The sequence below is a fragment of the Pseudonaja textilis genome, chromosome 1 (assembly GCF_049901715.1).
Source record: "Pseudonaja textilis isolate UNSWEBS1 chromosome 1, rPseTex1.2, whole genome shotgun sequence".
In the NCBI taxonomy this organism is placed as follows: Eukaryota; Metazoa; Chordata; class Lepidosauria; order Squamata; family Elapidae; genus Pseudonaja; species Pseudonaja textilis.
Genome location: NC_141990.1, coordinates 50,189,017 through 50,206,222, shown reverse-complemented (window position 1 = coordinate 50,206,222; position 17,206 = coordinate 50,189,017). Strand labels below are relative to the sequence as shown.

The 17,206-nt window shown below is 43.3% G+C and overlaps 1 protein-coding gene across 7 annotated transcripts in view; it reads right to left on the bottom strand.

Annotated features, from left to right (window-relative positions):
* Positions 1–16,559, bottom strand: part of MARK1 (microtubule affinity regulating kinase 1) — a 58,740-nt gene extending 42,181 nt beyond the window's left edge. For 5 of the 7 annotated variants that reach the window (XM_087933735.1, XM_087933719.1, XM_087933743.1 and 2 more), the window contains exon 1: positions 16,204–16,372. In XM_087933735.1, the coding sequence (XP_087789861.1) occupies positions 16,204–16,254 (51 nt within the window). In that variant the 5' untranslated portion in view covers positions 16,255–16,372. Of the gene's footprint in view, positions 1–16,203 lie in introns of all 7 variants that reach the window. The other 2 variants (XM_026695732.2, XM_026695733.2) reach the window with 1 other exon arrangement.
* Positions 16,560–17,206: the final 647 nt, after the last annotated feature.

The window sequence follows — 17,206 nt, the reverse complement described above, 5'->3', positions numbered from 1 at the left end:
GAACTCCACAAGGTTACACCACAAAAACCTCAGGATGTTACAACACGGCCAACGACCCAGGAGATTACAGCACAAGACCCAGGATGTCACAATAGAACTCAGAAGGTCATCACACAGCCCATGACCCAGGTCATTACAACCCAGGAGATTACAGCACAAGATCCAGGATGTCAAAACAACAGAACTCAGATGGTCATCACACAGCCCATTACCCAGGTCGTGACAACACAGGAGGCTGATAGACACACATCCAATACCTCAGCCACACATGTTCTTACGAAAAAGCCAGCCAATCTGCAAACATCAACTCCATCAACCAATCAAGAAATGACAACACATCCAATGTTCCCACCAATATTCATAGAGAGACGGCAGCTCAGATCACGCTTTGCTCAAGCACGGAGCTGAAAGCATCAGCCTGAAGATGGCGAGTGGGACCTCGTCGAAACGTCACCAAGATACTCTCAATCTTACACGGGAAAAGACCTGAACATGCGAAGACCTGCATACCTGTACCCATGAAAATCTACGAATCTACGAATATATATATAAAACTTCCAATAAAACAAATAAAAACACAAAATATGTAACAAAATAACATTAAAAAGACATAGCGCTAGGCATGATCTAACCTGTTATCCATACAACCAAGAGCTGGGCTCTATCCCATGCTGAGGGCTCCAAGCTTTTAAGGTCTTAGGAAAAAAACAACAGGGACATTTTAACCTCAGAAGGAATGATGTTCCAAAGAGTAGGCGGCATACTGGAAAACTATGTCCAACTCTTATATCTGATTTGCTAGGTCTAATTCAGTGGTTTTTCACTTGTGAGTCAAGAATTTAAAGTGAGTTCCTAAGCCTTTTAGGGTGGAACACCACAGACCTGTTGATAAACTGAAAGTTCCTTCTGCACAGGGTTCATGATGAGCTGAAAGCTGACTCAATAGCACTACATAGTTTTTCAACAAAAAGAGGTGAATTTGAGTATACACAACCTTTCTGCTACCTTTGAGAGTCATCTCTTCTTCCGCAAACTCCAAATTTTCAGCATTTATAGGCCTTCCCTTCTTATTGACTCACAGTGGCCTTGACTAAAAATTCTGTACTGCAATATAAATAGGTTTGTTTCCCTGTACACTTAATTATTATGTCTTGCTGTACACTTAAGTCATTATGTGATACGATGGGTGTGTTGTATGAAATCTCTGGTTGCTGTGTGTAAAAAAAGCAGAAAAGGTGAGTAATCTAAGTTGTGAATATAGCACTAACTTTTTAAAAACCAATTTGGACTTATATAACCTCAAAATATGGTAAAGTAACAGTACAAAGTGAATCTTTTTAGACAAGTTTCACATTTCTTATTGATCATGGAATTGTCAAGCCATAGTGTGAAATCTGGGGTGAAGTACTAAGTAATGAATAACTAAACTAGAAAGATCTAAAAAGGCACCTTGAAGCTGAACACAGAACTTTGATGGCAAAAACAGAGCTTTTAAAAAATAACTTAAATGACAGTGAGTTGACAATCTAGACTATATAGATAAAACTATATATTCTGCACAGGATGCTCTTGTTCTTACATTGCCTGGCAAACTGCGAAACAAAATTTTTAAATCTCCCATGGTTTACAACCATGATGAATATAAATTCTTGGAATGAATTCAGCAAGGAATAGGCATTGGCTTACACTTGAATGCAGTTTCTCAGCATGCTTTGGGATAATCCACACATATGGGTTGATTCAGCCTTTCTGCCCAGAGACTGAGTCATCAATCTTTGCCACGCCTCTTCCTGTTGGAGCAGGAAGCCCCCTAGCCCCAGTCATGACAAAGGCGTAGCCACCTGATGATCTTCTTTTATGGCGTTGGCTCTGCCTCCCACCTGGACACAGGACCAGGAGGGAGTGGATTATCCCAAAACATGTTGCGAAACTGCGTTCAGGTAAGCCAATGCCTATTCTCCAACATGCCTTTGGGATAATCCAGACATATGGGACATACCAAAGCTGGCAGTCCCTATGGGCAGGAAGAAGTCTGGTCCTGTGCACTCCCATCTGTATGCACTCGCTGTAGCACTCTTCTACTGAAGGCCACCTCTGCTGAGGAGTATGTGTCCAGTCTGTAGTGCCTTACGAATGGAGATGGGGAGGACCACGTCGCCGCCCCACAAATGTCCTCAAGTGAGGCTTGCGTTGCCCAGGCAGCTATGGTAGCTGCACTTCTGGTCAAGTGGGCTGTTACCCGTCCATGTGCTGGAAGAGCCTAGGTCATAGAAGATGGCTGAAACGAAACGAACAGGGCTTCAGTTTTGCGATATGTTGATGTATATTTGATGCATCTGCAAAGAGCCCCCTGAAAATCCAATTTGTGCCATCTGTGTTCTCTGTCATGCGATGGAGCGGAGCAAAAGTCAGGTAGAATGACTTCCTGAGCCCTGTGGAAACGAGAGTTTACCTTTGGGATGAAGGAGGAGTTGAGCCACAGGACAACCCTGTTGTTGTGGAATGTGCAGAGGTCTTCCCTGACTGAAAGACTGCCAATTCCGATATGCGCCTGGCCGATGTGATGGCCACTAAGAAGGCAACTTTGAGAAGCGCAGGCTTACAGATTGAAGAGGTTCAAACAGTGCCTAAGTAAGAGCTTGTAACACTGTAGATAGGTTCCAAGAAGGATATCTGTGGACTGTTGGTGGTTTGAGATTAACAGATATTTTGAAGAAGGAGTGCATGACTGAATTTCTGAGATATTTCCTGAAACAGATCTGGGTGGAGATGGCACTAGATGTTGTCTACCCTGGTTCTGCTCAGGTAATCTGCCTGTACATTTGCCATGCCCAATATGTGCTCTGCCTTGATTGATAATAGGTGAGCTTCTGCCCTGATTCCTAGTTGCTCTGTTTCGGACATGAGGGATCTGGAGTAGGCCCCTCCCTGGCAATTGACATGTGCTTTGGCTGCTACATTGTCCGTTAGGATCAGTACGTGTTGAACAATCACTGTGCTTTGAAAGTGTCTGAGAGCCAAGTGAATGGCTCTCAGTTCTAACCAGTTTATGTTGTGTTGAAGGTCTGCTGAGGACCATTGTCCCTGTACAAGCTGGGACTGTAGATGGGTCCCCCATCCTAACAGGCTCGCATCTGAAGTGACTATTATGCGATTGGGTTCCTTGAATAGAGACCCGCTTGGTGATCGCTGGGAAAACTCACCATTTGAGGGATCTGAGAACATCCAACTGTAGTAGGACCCTGATGTTGGAGGTGCTGGTACCTGCTCTCTGGAATGGTAGAAGGAACCATTGGAGAGGTCTGGTGTGCAATCGGGCCCATGGTACTATGGCTATGCACAAGATTAATTTCCCCAGAAGTTGGGAAAGCACCGCTAGCTGCTCGCTCCGCTGTGATCTGAGTGACCAAGGACTTGATGCTGTCCTGACGCTCCTAGGATAAATAGACCTCGCATAGAATGGTATCTATCACCGTGCCCAAATGAAGGAGGTGGGTGAATGGTATTAGCTGCCTTTTCTGAAAATTGATGGAAAATCCATGGTCCTATAGAACCCGGATTGTGTAATTCAGGTCTGGCCTGGCTTGTTGGCTGGAACTGGACTGGACAAGGATGTCATCCAGACAATATTGGACATGCACTGGGATTGTTCTGAGGCGCACGGCCAGTGCTGCCAGCACTTTTGCAAAGGTTCTGGGGGCTGATGACAATCCAAATGGTAGGGCCTTGTATTGATAATGGTCCCCTGCATAACAGAACCTGAGAAACCCCTGATGGGAGAGATAGATAGGAATGTGGAGGTAAGCCTCCGTCAGACTGATGGACGTTAGATCGCCCCCCCACCCCCGATGCCTTCCAAGATTGACTGCAGAGATCTCTTGTACTCTAAATGAGTGTTGAGCTTTTTGAGATCCAGGATCACTCTCCACCCCATCCCCAGAGGACTTGGGAACTACGAATAGAATGGAGTAAAACCCATGCCCCCTCTTGACCTCCGGTACTGGCTTGATGGCCTGGATGTCCAACAGATGCTGGACCACTGTGTCCATAAGCTCTTTCCTTAAGCGGTCTTGGAGGTTGGGCAACAGGTAAAAGTCCTTGGAGGAATGGACAGAAAATCCAGGGTGAGATCAAATCACACTGTTTTCAGGACCCAGGAATCAGATGTGATGGTTTCTCATCAGTCTGCAAATAGGGCCAGCCAGCCATCGATGAGGGGAAGGGTCCGGCAGTCATTTGGATCAACGGTAGGGACGACCGACCTCCTGTGCCATGAAAGGGCCATTTAGGTTAAAACTGCTCTTTGTTTCTATCTTGAAATCCTGATCTATCAGTGGGTCAATCTGATCTGGGCTGGTAGGATCTTTGGAATTGCGAGAATTCCTGACCTGAATCTGAAGTACGAAACGGCTGCCTGCGGATCTTGGAAGAAGCCCTCCTATCAGCCCTCCTCTTAAGAGAGGAGAATACCTTCCTCTTATCTTTGTTCTCGACTAGGAAGGGATTTAAGGCCTCTCCAAATAAGGAAGAACGCATGTAGGGAGCTGAGGCCACTTTCCATTTGGTTCTAGCATCTGCTTGCCACTGTCTTAGCCACAGCAAACAACAAGGTAATGGTGGAGGCCAGAGCCCTGGAGGAAAATCGGGCTGCATGCAGGAAGGAGTCTGCTGCAAATTCAGTGGCCGCCACCAATATGTTGATGTCCTGATGCATTCTGATTTCCTCAGGGAATCCTAGCCTGTAATTGGCGGAGCCAGAGAAGGGATGTCCTAGTGAAAAAGGAGGTGGCCGCAGCTGCTTTGACCATGCAAGCGTTGGCCTGGTGTGTCCTGCGGAAATTTTATTCTGCCTTCTTATCCTCTGCCTTAAGGGCCTCTGCTATGTCACCCAATAGCGCAGAGGGAGAGATCAAGAACGCCAACGGTTCATCCAGAAGTTGAAGTGACTCAGTAAGGAGAGGAGCCATAATGAAAAAAAAAAGATCATTACCCCCTGAGGTGGGGAAGGATCCTGGCTGTACCCCTTGTCTCTGAACTACATCCAGAAATAATTGTGACAAGGAATCTCCTGTTGGAGAACTGTGGGTTCAGAAAAAAAAACTGCTGTTGGGCCTGAGTATCAGGTGAAACAGTTGGGTGGTATAGTGAGTGGAGGATCAATTTGGACAGTGGTCCTAGCCTTGTGGAGGGGAGATTTAAACAGCCTCATGAATGGGGTTGGATCAGGTGACAGGTCCTCATCTTCTGAGAACCCCTGCTCTCCCTGAACTTCCTCCTCCATCCCAGATGCCCTGCTTCTGATAGCGTGGGCTGGAGAAGTGTCCCTCTGGTGTCTAGGGAATCCCATGAAGGCCTGGTATTGCACTGGCTGAAATGGCTGAGGATCAGATCTTGGGAAAGATGAAAGTTTCCTCCCCTTCAGGGTGGAGGCTACACTGTGAAAAATGGCCTGAGCAATAGGGGCCTTAAAGTCCTCTGATGATTCTGGGGCCAATCTATCTGCTAAGCGCATCCCTGCTGCAGTTGGAGTAAAAGTGGTATTCCAGCCCTGTCCCTGACCTGTAAATCTGCAGGGCTAGGAATCATGCAATCAAAAAGAAAGTTTTGGGTTTGGATTTCCTCAGCAGATGGGATAAATCCTTGCTCCCTATCTCCTTCTGGTGACCAAGGCCTGGAAGCTGCAGGCAATTCCTGTGCTAATGGCTGCTGAGGGAAGGAACTGCCAGGCTCTGGCTGGGGGGAGAAGGAATACTCTCTGCTTGCTTCTGAGCCCTGGAGAATTGCTTTCCCAATGCTTTTTCCCTTTTTTCTTTTGCTCTTGTGGGCTTTCTAGAATAAAGAGCCTTTGCCTTTATCTTGTTAGCAGCCTCTTTACTTGTAAATCTGGCCTTCCTGGGATTCTGCTTGGATCGTTTTGCACTCGTGGGCTCCATGCTGCCTTGCTAGGAGGAGAGCTTTCTTGATCCTCCAATCCTCTTGCCTGGATGGGAATTCAAGCCCTGGAAGCCTTTCCTGGGCTGTGGCAGTGGCGGCCCTACCAGTCTCCTGGATAGCCTGCACAATTCGCCACATGGTCAAAATGGCCACCGCCAGCCCTAAAAATCAACGGTTAAGCACAAAAGCGAAAGTGGCTGCTCTGGAGCTACCTGGTTAAGCCTGGGTGCACAATGTTGCCCTGGGGGCAATCGTGGCTTCAGCATCCCCCCGGGGGTGGGGGATCGTTTTAGGGCTCCTCCTTGTCTGCCTGGGCTGTTGGGCCAATTGGTAGTTCAGGGGGCTGCGAAAAAATGGAGCAGGCAGAAGACCCAATTGCTGCCTGTTAGCGATGTTTTGTTTCTTTTTAGGGAGTTTGCAAACTTTTGGGAGAATCCACACTTAAACTGCAGCTTTCTGTAGAAATCGTTAGAGCCAACCTTTGCCACATCTCTATAGGGCCAAGACTAAGTCATGACTGGGGCTAGGCGGCTTCCTGTCCTGACAGGAAGAGGCGTGGCAAAGATTGATGACTCAGGCTCTGGGCAGAAAGGCAGAATCAATCCATATGTGTGGATTATCCCAAAGGCATGTTGGAGAAATGGAATAGTTACCACTGTCAAATAACACTTTGAGTATATATATTTACAGTATGTAGATAATGAAAAAAAAAATACTTTTCAGTCATACAGCTTATGGAACTCAGTAAATTGAATATTTCAATACAAGATCATAAGCAGTGATTGGTCTACTGTAACAGAGAAAGTGACCACTTTGAAAGGAAAGCAGAAAATATGGACTAAGAAAACAAAGGAAAATAAAACTGCTTTTTCCCCCCAATATAAAACATGCTTTTGAAAATGCTGAATTGTCTGACATAAAGAGTATACAGCCCATTTGTTCTTGACACTGAAGATATGGTTGATGACATTTCGAGCACTACTAACCTACAAGAACAGCTTATCGAGATTCAAAACAATGTCACATTGTGCTATGTAAAAAAGAAAGAAAAAAAACCCTGACTAGAAACACTGAGTGCACTTTGGAACAAAGTAAAAAGGAAAAAAACACCCAACTCTAAAAAATGAGGTTCATTAAAGTTTTATTTCCCTTCCCTATAATACATTTGTGTAAAGCAGATTTTCTGCACTTTGAATGACAAGAACCAAGCTTTGAAAATGAACCAGAGCATGACAAGTTGCAGACAAGAGTCAGAAGACACACCTATTGCTAAGAAAAGATGGAAACCTTAGTCTTTTACAGGAGCCAAGGGACAAGAATAGCTTTTATAGATTTTAATGTTTTTAATATTTATCATGGTTTTAAGTATCTATTATTTTATATACACACGTATTTTATTATTAAGCAAATCTGGCTTCCCCCATTGATTTTGCCTGTCAGAAGTTGCCAAGCACCCAAAGTCTGATCACGTGACTGTGGGGCTACTGTATTGGTCATAAGTGTGAGAATTCATGTCACTCATAAGTCACTTTTTTTCAGTGCTGTTGTAACTTTGAGCATCACTAAACAAATGCTTGTAAGTCAAGGACTACCTGTATGGAAACTTTACTTGATAACTGCTAGCTTCTCCTTTAGAAACAGTGGTATTTTGTATACCTGTTGAGTTTGATGGTATTTTGGCTGATGGTATTTCTCTTTATAGAATTGCTTCAACTCACTGTTATACTTACATTGATTCCTTGTTTGACATCATACAATCTTTTATTAAAAACAGACTCCAAAACATGAACTATCTGTTGCGTATCCTATACTCATTTAAAGTTCAAGTTACAGACAAGTAACTTAACATTTTCCTATGGAATGTTTGCTGGTATAATCCAAAATCCACCATTTCCTCAGGGACTGCGACCTGTCTAGATCCTTAGAGAACAAAGGGGGTCCCACATGATACTCCCAATCCTGCAGAATATTTCTCTAATCTAATTGAGGCCACAGACTGAAAACTTGAGGTCTCAAACTGGGATAGTAGGTTTCTCATATTTAGCCAGAATGAAATACTGCATTTTAACAAGATAACCTAATTCTAACCACGAAACACAGGGTTCAACGGCCAAGGACATAAAACTACAAAGCTGTTCAAACCACAAACAGCATCTGAAAAGAACCCTCAAAGCAAAAATAAGCACGATATGATAAGGCTCTAAGCAGATCACAAGATGCTGCTAATATAGAAGCAACTCTGCTGAAATTCACATTTGACTATAACTGAATTTGGAGTGGGAGCTTGCTTTCCCACTTACTGCAATGACATTTTTCATTAATACAAACAAACAAACACCACCCCCCACTTTCAGCTCAGTTGCGGGCAAAGCATTATTCCACAAGCCTGATGGATCATTCATATAGTCCTGGGCAAACTGGAATGTGAACTAATTGTTTCCTCCTTGATGCAAAGCCCTTATGAACCCCAATATAGATAATGCAAAAGTAACTAGCAGATTCATTCATTTCTGCAAAGCCTATGAAGATTAAGAATATAGTTTTGAAAACAAAGATAAACAGTTCAGATAAACATATTCAGTTCTCTGAGAAGAAAACAATCATCTCATTGGTTCTTAAGAAGAACAAAAGAAAAAGTTGAGAAAACCTGTCTGCTGATAAACTGAAAAATAAACTGGGTTCTAAAGTGAAAGCATTCTAGACCAGGGGTGGGCAAACTACAGCCCGCGGGCCACATCCGGCCCATTGGTCATTTTAATACGGCCCGCCTCTGAAAAAAAAATTGGGGCCGGCCAAAAGAGACCCCGCGCCACGCTCCATAAAATCGCACACACAACACGGAGCTGGGCAGCCGCTTCCCTGGTGGTGGGGCCGAGATCGCCGCCCAGGGAACGCCCACTGCTTTCCCTCCGCCCGGGCTCCGCTCAGGTGTCCGGCTGGGGCTGTCAGGAGTTGCTACCGCAGGCGCAGCTCCGCGCAGCTCCAGTCCTGCGTTGCCTTGGGAAGGGAAAGGCAAAACCAGGAGCCGCTGAGCCTGAGCCCCCGGTGCCACTGCTGCCGTTGCAAAGCACCACCGCGGCTCTTCCTTTTTGCCGTTCCCTTCCCAAGGCAACGCGGGACTGGAGCCGCGCGGAGCTGCGCCAGCGATAGCAACTCCTGACTCAGGGGGCCTCCGAGGGGAGGGGAAGGAGGAGAAGAAGGGTGGGAGGGGCAATTCCCAAAAAATCTTGTGCTGGTCCATCTGTCAAATTTTAAAAGTCAATGTGGCCCCCCAGCTAAAAAGTTTGCCCACCCCTGTTCTAGACACTGGGATGTCTGGAACTTTATCATTTGCTTTTTCAGTAAATCTTACTAAACAATGCAGTGAAAATCCTGCTTTAGGTTGAGTTGGATCTCAGTAGCCTGGTAATGGGTTCAATAAAGACATGACACAATTGCATGTTGTTTGTTTAACCAGAATCTCTTTATCTATTAATAGAACTTAGATAAAGCTCTGATCACATTGTAGGTCATGGTACTGCAGGATTATGGATAATTCTAAAGGGTTCTCAAATTTTATCTCATCACTGTAGCAGTCTCCTTTTTACATTTTATTATGGTAGCATAAGAAGAAGCTATTAAAGCTGATCATCTACTAACCCTGCAGAAGTCACAGTATGTTGAAGTTCCTGTTTCTGACCACCTGCTGTAGCTAAAAGCATTGACTAAAAATAGAAACATAGTAATAATCAGTAGCAAGACAATAATCAAGGTGTAACAGATAATATAGTTTAGGCAATGTTTGCTGCAGAAGCATAAAAAGAGCCAATGGCATATGTTATTATAATAGTGCTCTAAAGATAGGTGATTCTCCATTACTGCTTTGTCTAAACCTAAGAGCCCAAGAACAGAGTTAAGGAAGACATGCCCTGCCCTCACAAAAAGTAATTTTCTACCTCCAGATGATACAGCAGAAATTAATACAGGTCAATCTTAATTAACAAATAATATTCTTGTGATTTTCAGCCAAACTGCAACTAACCATCTATATTTTCTGATTAAAAAATACAACGTGTCCTGAAATCTATTAACTGAAAATGTCCAATGCTGCCTCAATTCAGAGGTAAGTTAGTAATTCTTAAGGCAGAAATGTAAACCGTTCAACTCAGTCTTCTTTCTCAACATGTGGTCAGCAGTATTGATTCATCAATTCAGATGGTCAGATACCTTGCTGATCACTGAAAAGGAACTGAAAGGTTGCATAGACATCATGCAGTCATAAGGGATATAACACAATGTTATTTATTAGATACATTATTTTATCAATGAATCAGAGCTCAGCAGTTACAAACAATAGCAAGATATTGCTACCATATTCTATCCCAATCCTTAAGAGCAGGGGTGGGATACAAATATTTTTACTACTGGTTCTGGGGGCGTGGCCAGGTGGGTGTGGCTGGTTGGGTGTGGCTTCTTTTTTTGCAGCAGCAGCAGCACCCCCCGCGCTCCGGTTTTTTGCCTCCTGGGCCTCAGGGAAGCCTCCTGGGCAAAGCAGTAAGATAGCGAGGGGGATCCCGGCACAGCTGATCGTCGGCACAGCTGATTGTCGGGAGGAGAGAAAAAAAAGAAATACTGGTAGCTGTTTTTTTATTACTGGTTCGCCCAAACTGCCGGAACCAGTAGAATACCACCACTGTTCAAGAGCTTGAGGTTTACATGTAATGAAGCAAACAACGAAAAACGTACAGTTTGCTCATAAGCCACCTCTCCCAAATTTATGAAATATTTTTTATTTATAATAAAACAAAAATTGAACTACTCACTAAGGCAATCCCTCTACTTCATAATTAGAGCTAGCCTTGAATGTTGCCTACAAGTATAATAAATTATGGCTGTAAACGGGAATGGGGGAGTCAAACAATGTTAAGAGAGTGGTGGTGGAGTCCTTGGGAAGGACTTGATAACTGCCAAATCCAGTCTAAATATCGGGCTATGTAACCAGCCATAATTTATTAAATCTATACGCCACCCAACTCTCAATGACTCTGAAGTTGTCCTATCACACTTTTTCTCCAGCTGTACATCTAGGTGATAGAGAGACTGGTTCACACAATCCACACATCTCTTATTGAGAAATTAATTCAGTGTCCCATATTAAATAAGAGACATAAGAAATACCTTTATTTATTATATGAAAAGTAACAACTGAATACTGATTTGCTGTAAATTAATGTGTAAATTCACAATCCATACCTACTAGTCAGAGGTATACATGATTTTAATAGCTCACCAACTTTTTGTTTCTTTCATGTTTTTAAAAGTCATTTAAGTTGAGAATACAGACCTTGGTAGAAGTTTCATTAAACTTAGTGGAACTGACTTATGAATAGTATACAGGTAATCCTCACTTAACTACAGTAATTGGGACAGGCAACTCCATCACTAGGCAGTTGGTAAAGCGTAATGTCATGTAACTGTGCCTGACACACAATGGTAGTTGTGGCAATTACAGAGGAAAAATTGTGGTATTTTAATGTGTGAGATGGTTAACATAATATCTATTATAGGTAATTAAATGTCCAACTTGGAAAGCAATCTCCTGGTTCTGAAAGTTAAAAAAAATGATGTGATTTTTAGAAATCTTTTATAACCCATATTTGGGGAAAATATTTTTAAAAATTCACATGAAACTTTATATAGAAGCTTTCATCAAAAGGAAAATACATTCTCCTTAAAAAGTATGTGTACATTAAAAAAATATTTTTGATACTGCAGATCACCTGATCACTTGAGCTACTTGGAATGCAATAGATTCCTGCATACGCTGCAGAACCATATATTGTTCAGTGGAGAAATTACTATAATTATGTGGTCATTGTCATCATCATCATCATCATCTCAGACTGCTCCAATGAATCCAGTAGTGTCAGATGTTGCAATACAATATGGTTAGGACTGCGTCATTGCTTTTCTTAACTGGATTTCTCGGGCAATCTTTCCATGCATACACTTTAATGTTAGATTTTCAATCAATCTTTTCCCTCAATGTACCTGTTGATAATTGATAACATGAGACTACTAATTTGAAAGTAATTTCATCTGTACATTAGTTTAGAAAACCCCCGGAAATAGTATATTATCTGACAAGCGAATCAACTGTGAGACAAGCATTAACATTCCTTGGTCCTATATCCTATATCTGTTAGAGTTTCTAAAAAAACTCTTGTTTGGCACCTTCATTTCTGGTGCTTTATAGCAGATGGCGCATTCCTTATTTCCAAACTATAATAGGGTGATTGTTGTGCACAGTAACTGAGTTACCTCATTTTTCTTAAAGGAAAGCAAGACTCATCAAATTTAGGCTATGAAGAGCTAACAAAAATGATATTCACTATTTAAAACATTTGAACCAGACAACAGTGAATGACTTTTGTACTATTCCCAAGCAAACTACAGGGGAAATAAGATAGTCAACAGGAGTTGAGTCTGACTTCAGGCAGTCTTTATCTGAAACAAACTTGGAAATCAACCTTGGACTTTACTTCTGGTAATGGACTTTACTTAACGGCTAGATCTCTAGAGCCTCCTGCAAACTTCTCTGGTGCTTCCAAGTCCAGAAAACAAAATCCATTTCCAGAAAAGTAGATACAGTGGAACTAATTTTTAAATTATCAAAACAGTCTGAATTCTATCTACATTCTCATCCATACATAGGAAGTGAGATGGGTTACAAGCTGAGAAAACCTTATTATTCTAAAATTAGAATGTAATATAAGTTAAAAAGTGGCTATATAATCAGTTAATCAAATTTGATTTCCTACAGCAACAATACAAGCTACTCATATGAAAATGGGCCCAATCTACAGAAGTCAACAAAGAGTTGTTGAACATTTAAAAGTGAAACTAACAAGTTCATTTAATACAAATGAAAGTTCCATTTAATATGAGTAAATGTCAAATGTAAGCATTCTCATATCCCATGCCAGGCACATAAAAAGCACAGCCCATCAAGTATTCTTTTTGTGGTCTCCAGAAGCCAACTGGATGATCATGCAAAAAATCTAAGGCCTTTTTTATATTTCAGACAATCTGATTTGGGCTTAAGGGGGCAATAAGCCTTGCTTAAAGCACCTCCGATAGCCCTTAAAATTCCTTAAACTGTCTCCCAAAATGGATCCTAGCTCTATCCAGTTTGGGAATATGACAGTGATAGTAGTACTGTATTATATCTACACATTACTCTCCTGTACCTTCTCAACCTCTATCTTTTTGTAATCCCAGGTAAAAAAACAAAACCTGCCATCTTTTTATTATTGAAATCTTACACAGAAGTTCTAGCTTTCTCCCTAGAATTTCTATGCATTACTGTTAAAATAAATGTTGAAATAAAATATTTGGAGTAGACTACCAGAATCCAAAGAACATTCATATGAACACTAAATATTGTTTTATTTAATGAGCTCATTTTAACTATTATAAGAGGAACAACCAAACAGTAAAGGACTGTCATCCACACATGGAATAAAAGAAACAAAACAATCAACTCAAAACTTTAAAATCCAGCATGCAAAATGTCAAATACAAGCAATCAATGTAAAACATATTTTCTCCCCTATCTTTCAAATCACGGGTTGGCTGAAAATCTAGAATGTTGGCACTTTATCTACAAATCACATTCCTTTTGAAGTTAAATAGATTTTGCCTCTGGAAGTGTTTCTGATAGCCAAGAGCATTGTGTCTAGAGAAACTATTATCCTTCATTTTTCTTTGCAGAGGTTGCAGTGAGTGCAGACAAAGAGAAATCAATTCTTTGAAATCCTATTTAAAAATATCAATACCTTTCTGGATAATATTTAGTGTAATAATAATCGTAAAAACTTGAGTATAAGAATATTCAACCGGAGAAAGGACTACAAATTAAAATAAAAAATATTTTAAAAGGAACTGTTTATCTACAGTATTTCAATTATTTTATCAATTGCTGACTCACTCTAGGAAAATTATATATGGGAAAAGAAACAATAGCAACCATACTTACTTCAGATTTTAATTTATTAGAACAATTTAGCCACAAATAAGGAAATTAAATAAAAATTCTAATACACAGTGTACAATAAATGCTAGGGTTGCTAAAACAGATACCCTTGGTTGAAGCTTGTTAGAGAAATTAAATAATCTTTTCAAATATTCTAGAGTTGCTAATTCATGTTTTTCCCTAATCAATTTTACCCTGAGAACCACATTCATGACTTGTTTGTCCTGCACTTACCCAAATCCAATTACCCACTAACTCTATTCAATCTACAGTGAAGGAACTTCAGAGACCTTATTTATTTCTAAAGTCTATCACCTGTTTCTCATTGCAACCATGCCCTCAAGTTTCAATGCACAGAAGCATCACATTTTCAAAAGTAAGAAACTTACCATTAATTAGAAAGACTCTTAATAGTTTTAGCCAAGTTGGTAAGCAACAATAGTTCTTGCTTCGTGTAAAAGTTAATTTAAGGCCAGTTTTTGCTATTTTATGTACTTTTTGGGAGGAATATTATGAACAGATATAAAGTATTGACTCCTTTCAACAATATTTTTTTTAGTTATGCTGAGTGACGATAAATGTATACTTCTATGCACAAAAAACATCTACGCATCTTTCCTGCCATAACTTCTTTTACCTATAATGGAAATGGGACAGGATCCTTACACTGCATTAAAAACTATTGTTTTTACTTTACACGTGAAAGTATTAGCTAAGCCAAACGAGATCAGAATTATTGAGGTATCGGCAATAAGATATGGTAGGTGTTCGTACAATTACTTCATACATCATTCTGAGTCTTGAATTCTTTAATTACACTGAGCCAGTGAAAGCAAAGCTAATTTTACAGTCAGCATTTCCTTTCCTTCCCATCATTGCTGCCACACACTTTCCCACTAACTGCAACTATTCAAATCAGAACTGATAAATGGTGCCTAACATACTGTCAGTGATTCCAGAAAAGAATGAACAGAGCTTATGTTTGCTTAGAAAAATAAGCACCATCAACAGTGATGGCATATTTCATATGAACACAGTAAAACTATGGGTCGATTCAACTTTTACTGCATTATTGCATCTCAAATGTCCTTTCCCTCTCACTTGTAATAAATTCTGACATATTACCAGAAACAGTATATAATGCCAGATTTTATACAACCTAGATATTCAACTTATCTTCCTTAAGTCAAGCCACTATTAACAATGTGAAATGGGCATTCCAGTCATATTTCTGCTACCCCAAGTCTAACATCTTGCATCCTTGAGTGTGTCTGTGTTTATACACCACCATTTAAAAATACTCGCATGTATTAAGACTTTTTCATTCTTGTTTTCCCCTATTGTACTGTTCCTATAACAACCATCCAGTGAAAACTAACCATTCCTTTTTATTTCTGAGGCTGTTATGTGAGGGCAGCATCCAACAGTAATTGTTTAGATGAACCTATATAGGAATGCTGCACAAGACAAAAACAAAACTAAGACCCAGAAAAATTGTGTGTGTGTGGGAGGAATCTTACTCCTTGCTATGGATGATGGATTGACAGAGCAGCCCTACTTTTGGAGGTCACAATATAGGTATCTCTGCTTGGCCTAGAAGATCCGGGCTGGCAGACACAGAATAACTACTGGATCCCAAGAGGATCCCAAGGGAAAAAAATGGATGCCCATTCCAGTGGGTAATCAGTACTAGCAGAGGCATCGAGAGATCCGAGCAGAAAGTTTACCTGCAAGGTTACCTTCTGCCCAGATTGCCCGTTCCTTCCCCACCTTTCTGCTTGCCCATGGACGACCGACTATCCAAATAATCTGGAAAGCTTCCACGTAAATCGAGACTGGCAGGCCAACAGCAGAACTAGACACACCAGAAATATTTCCCAGCGGCTGCACTGCGGGGGGAGGAGGGGGAACCGGAGTCTCGCAGCACGAAGGAAGGACAGAAAGTCGCCCGGGGAAAAGAAGCCGGCCCCGGGTGTGGCGAAGGGAGGGGAGGGAAGCATCCCACCGAGGCGTGGCTGCAGTACGAGGTCGGGGGCGGAAGGGGATCCAGAGAAGGCCTCCCGGAGGGGAGGGGGAAAGTGGGGGTGTTGACCCTTCGCCTGAGACGAAAGAGGCGCCGGGCGTCACCCCGAAGAACACCTCGGTCCTCTCTCGGTTTCCTCACGAAAGCAAAGCCGGGGCTTCGCCCTCGGAGCCCCTCGACTGGCCGCGCGAAGGAAGCCCCGGCCGCAAACTCAACCCCCGGCTGCACTCACGTTCTCCGTGTCCCGCTCGTTGACGGTGGGCAGCGGCGTGCGGGTGGACATCTTGCGCGTGCGGTTGCGCCGCCCTGCAAAGCCGGCCCGGGCCAAGACTGGGAAGGGCCGGCCCCACGACCGCCTACCGGCCTGGCCACGCTCCCCGCCCGCCTTTCCCGCTCCGGGCTGGCAGGCCTCTGCGGGGCGGCTTCTCCGCTGGAGCTCTTTAGCGAGGCGAAGGCAGCCCCCTCTTAGACTCCCGGAGTCCCTGCCATGGCTTCTGGGTCGGCTGCCCTCGCCGCCGCCCCCTGGGCCGGGATCACGGCGGCGGCGGCGGCGGCGGCGGCGACTCCTCCTCCCGCTGCCGCCACTGCGCGCTCAGGTGAGTAGCCGGCCGCGCTGCGCAGGAGAGCCGGAGCTCTTCCCTCCCCGCATCCGGCGGCGGCGGCGGCGGCGGCGGCGGCGGCTGCTCCTCCCCGTTCCCCTCCTTCCTGAGCCGACTGGGGACCACGGCTGGCGCTGAGCTGCCCGCGAAGGACGCGGAGTCGCAAAAAGCAGCCGGTCGCGGGCAGTGCGGAGAAAACGCTAGGGGCGCTTCAGCCGCGCGGCTCTGCGGAGAGGCTCGCGCCTTCATTCATTGCTGAGCCTCCCTCCCGCCGAGCACGAACGCAAATCCACACCTCCCGCCCTTTCGGGCTGCTCCTCCTCCTTCTCTTCACGCTGTAGAATTCCGACGGAGGAGATTTTCCGGGCGCGAACGACGCGGGAAACCCACGTGGAGTTTGACCTGTATGTTTTCCAAGCCGGTGGAAACGGGGAGATTCGTGTCCAACAAGGGTCCCAGCGAAAACCAGTCCCTCCCTCACCCCGCTTTAGTTTCTACGCTTTTGCCTGGCGGCTACCTCATTACATTGCAGGGAAAGATCTTTGATAACATTTTGCATCCAGACTGTGAGACTCGCACCCGACTCTGTCTGCTTTGATTAAAAAGTTACTTAAAGCAGAGTTTTGCAATGGCGAC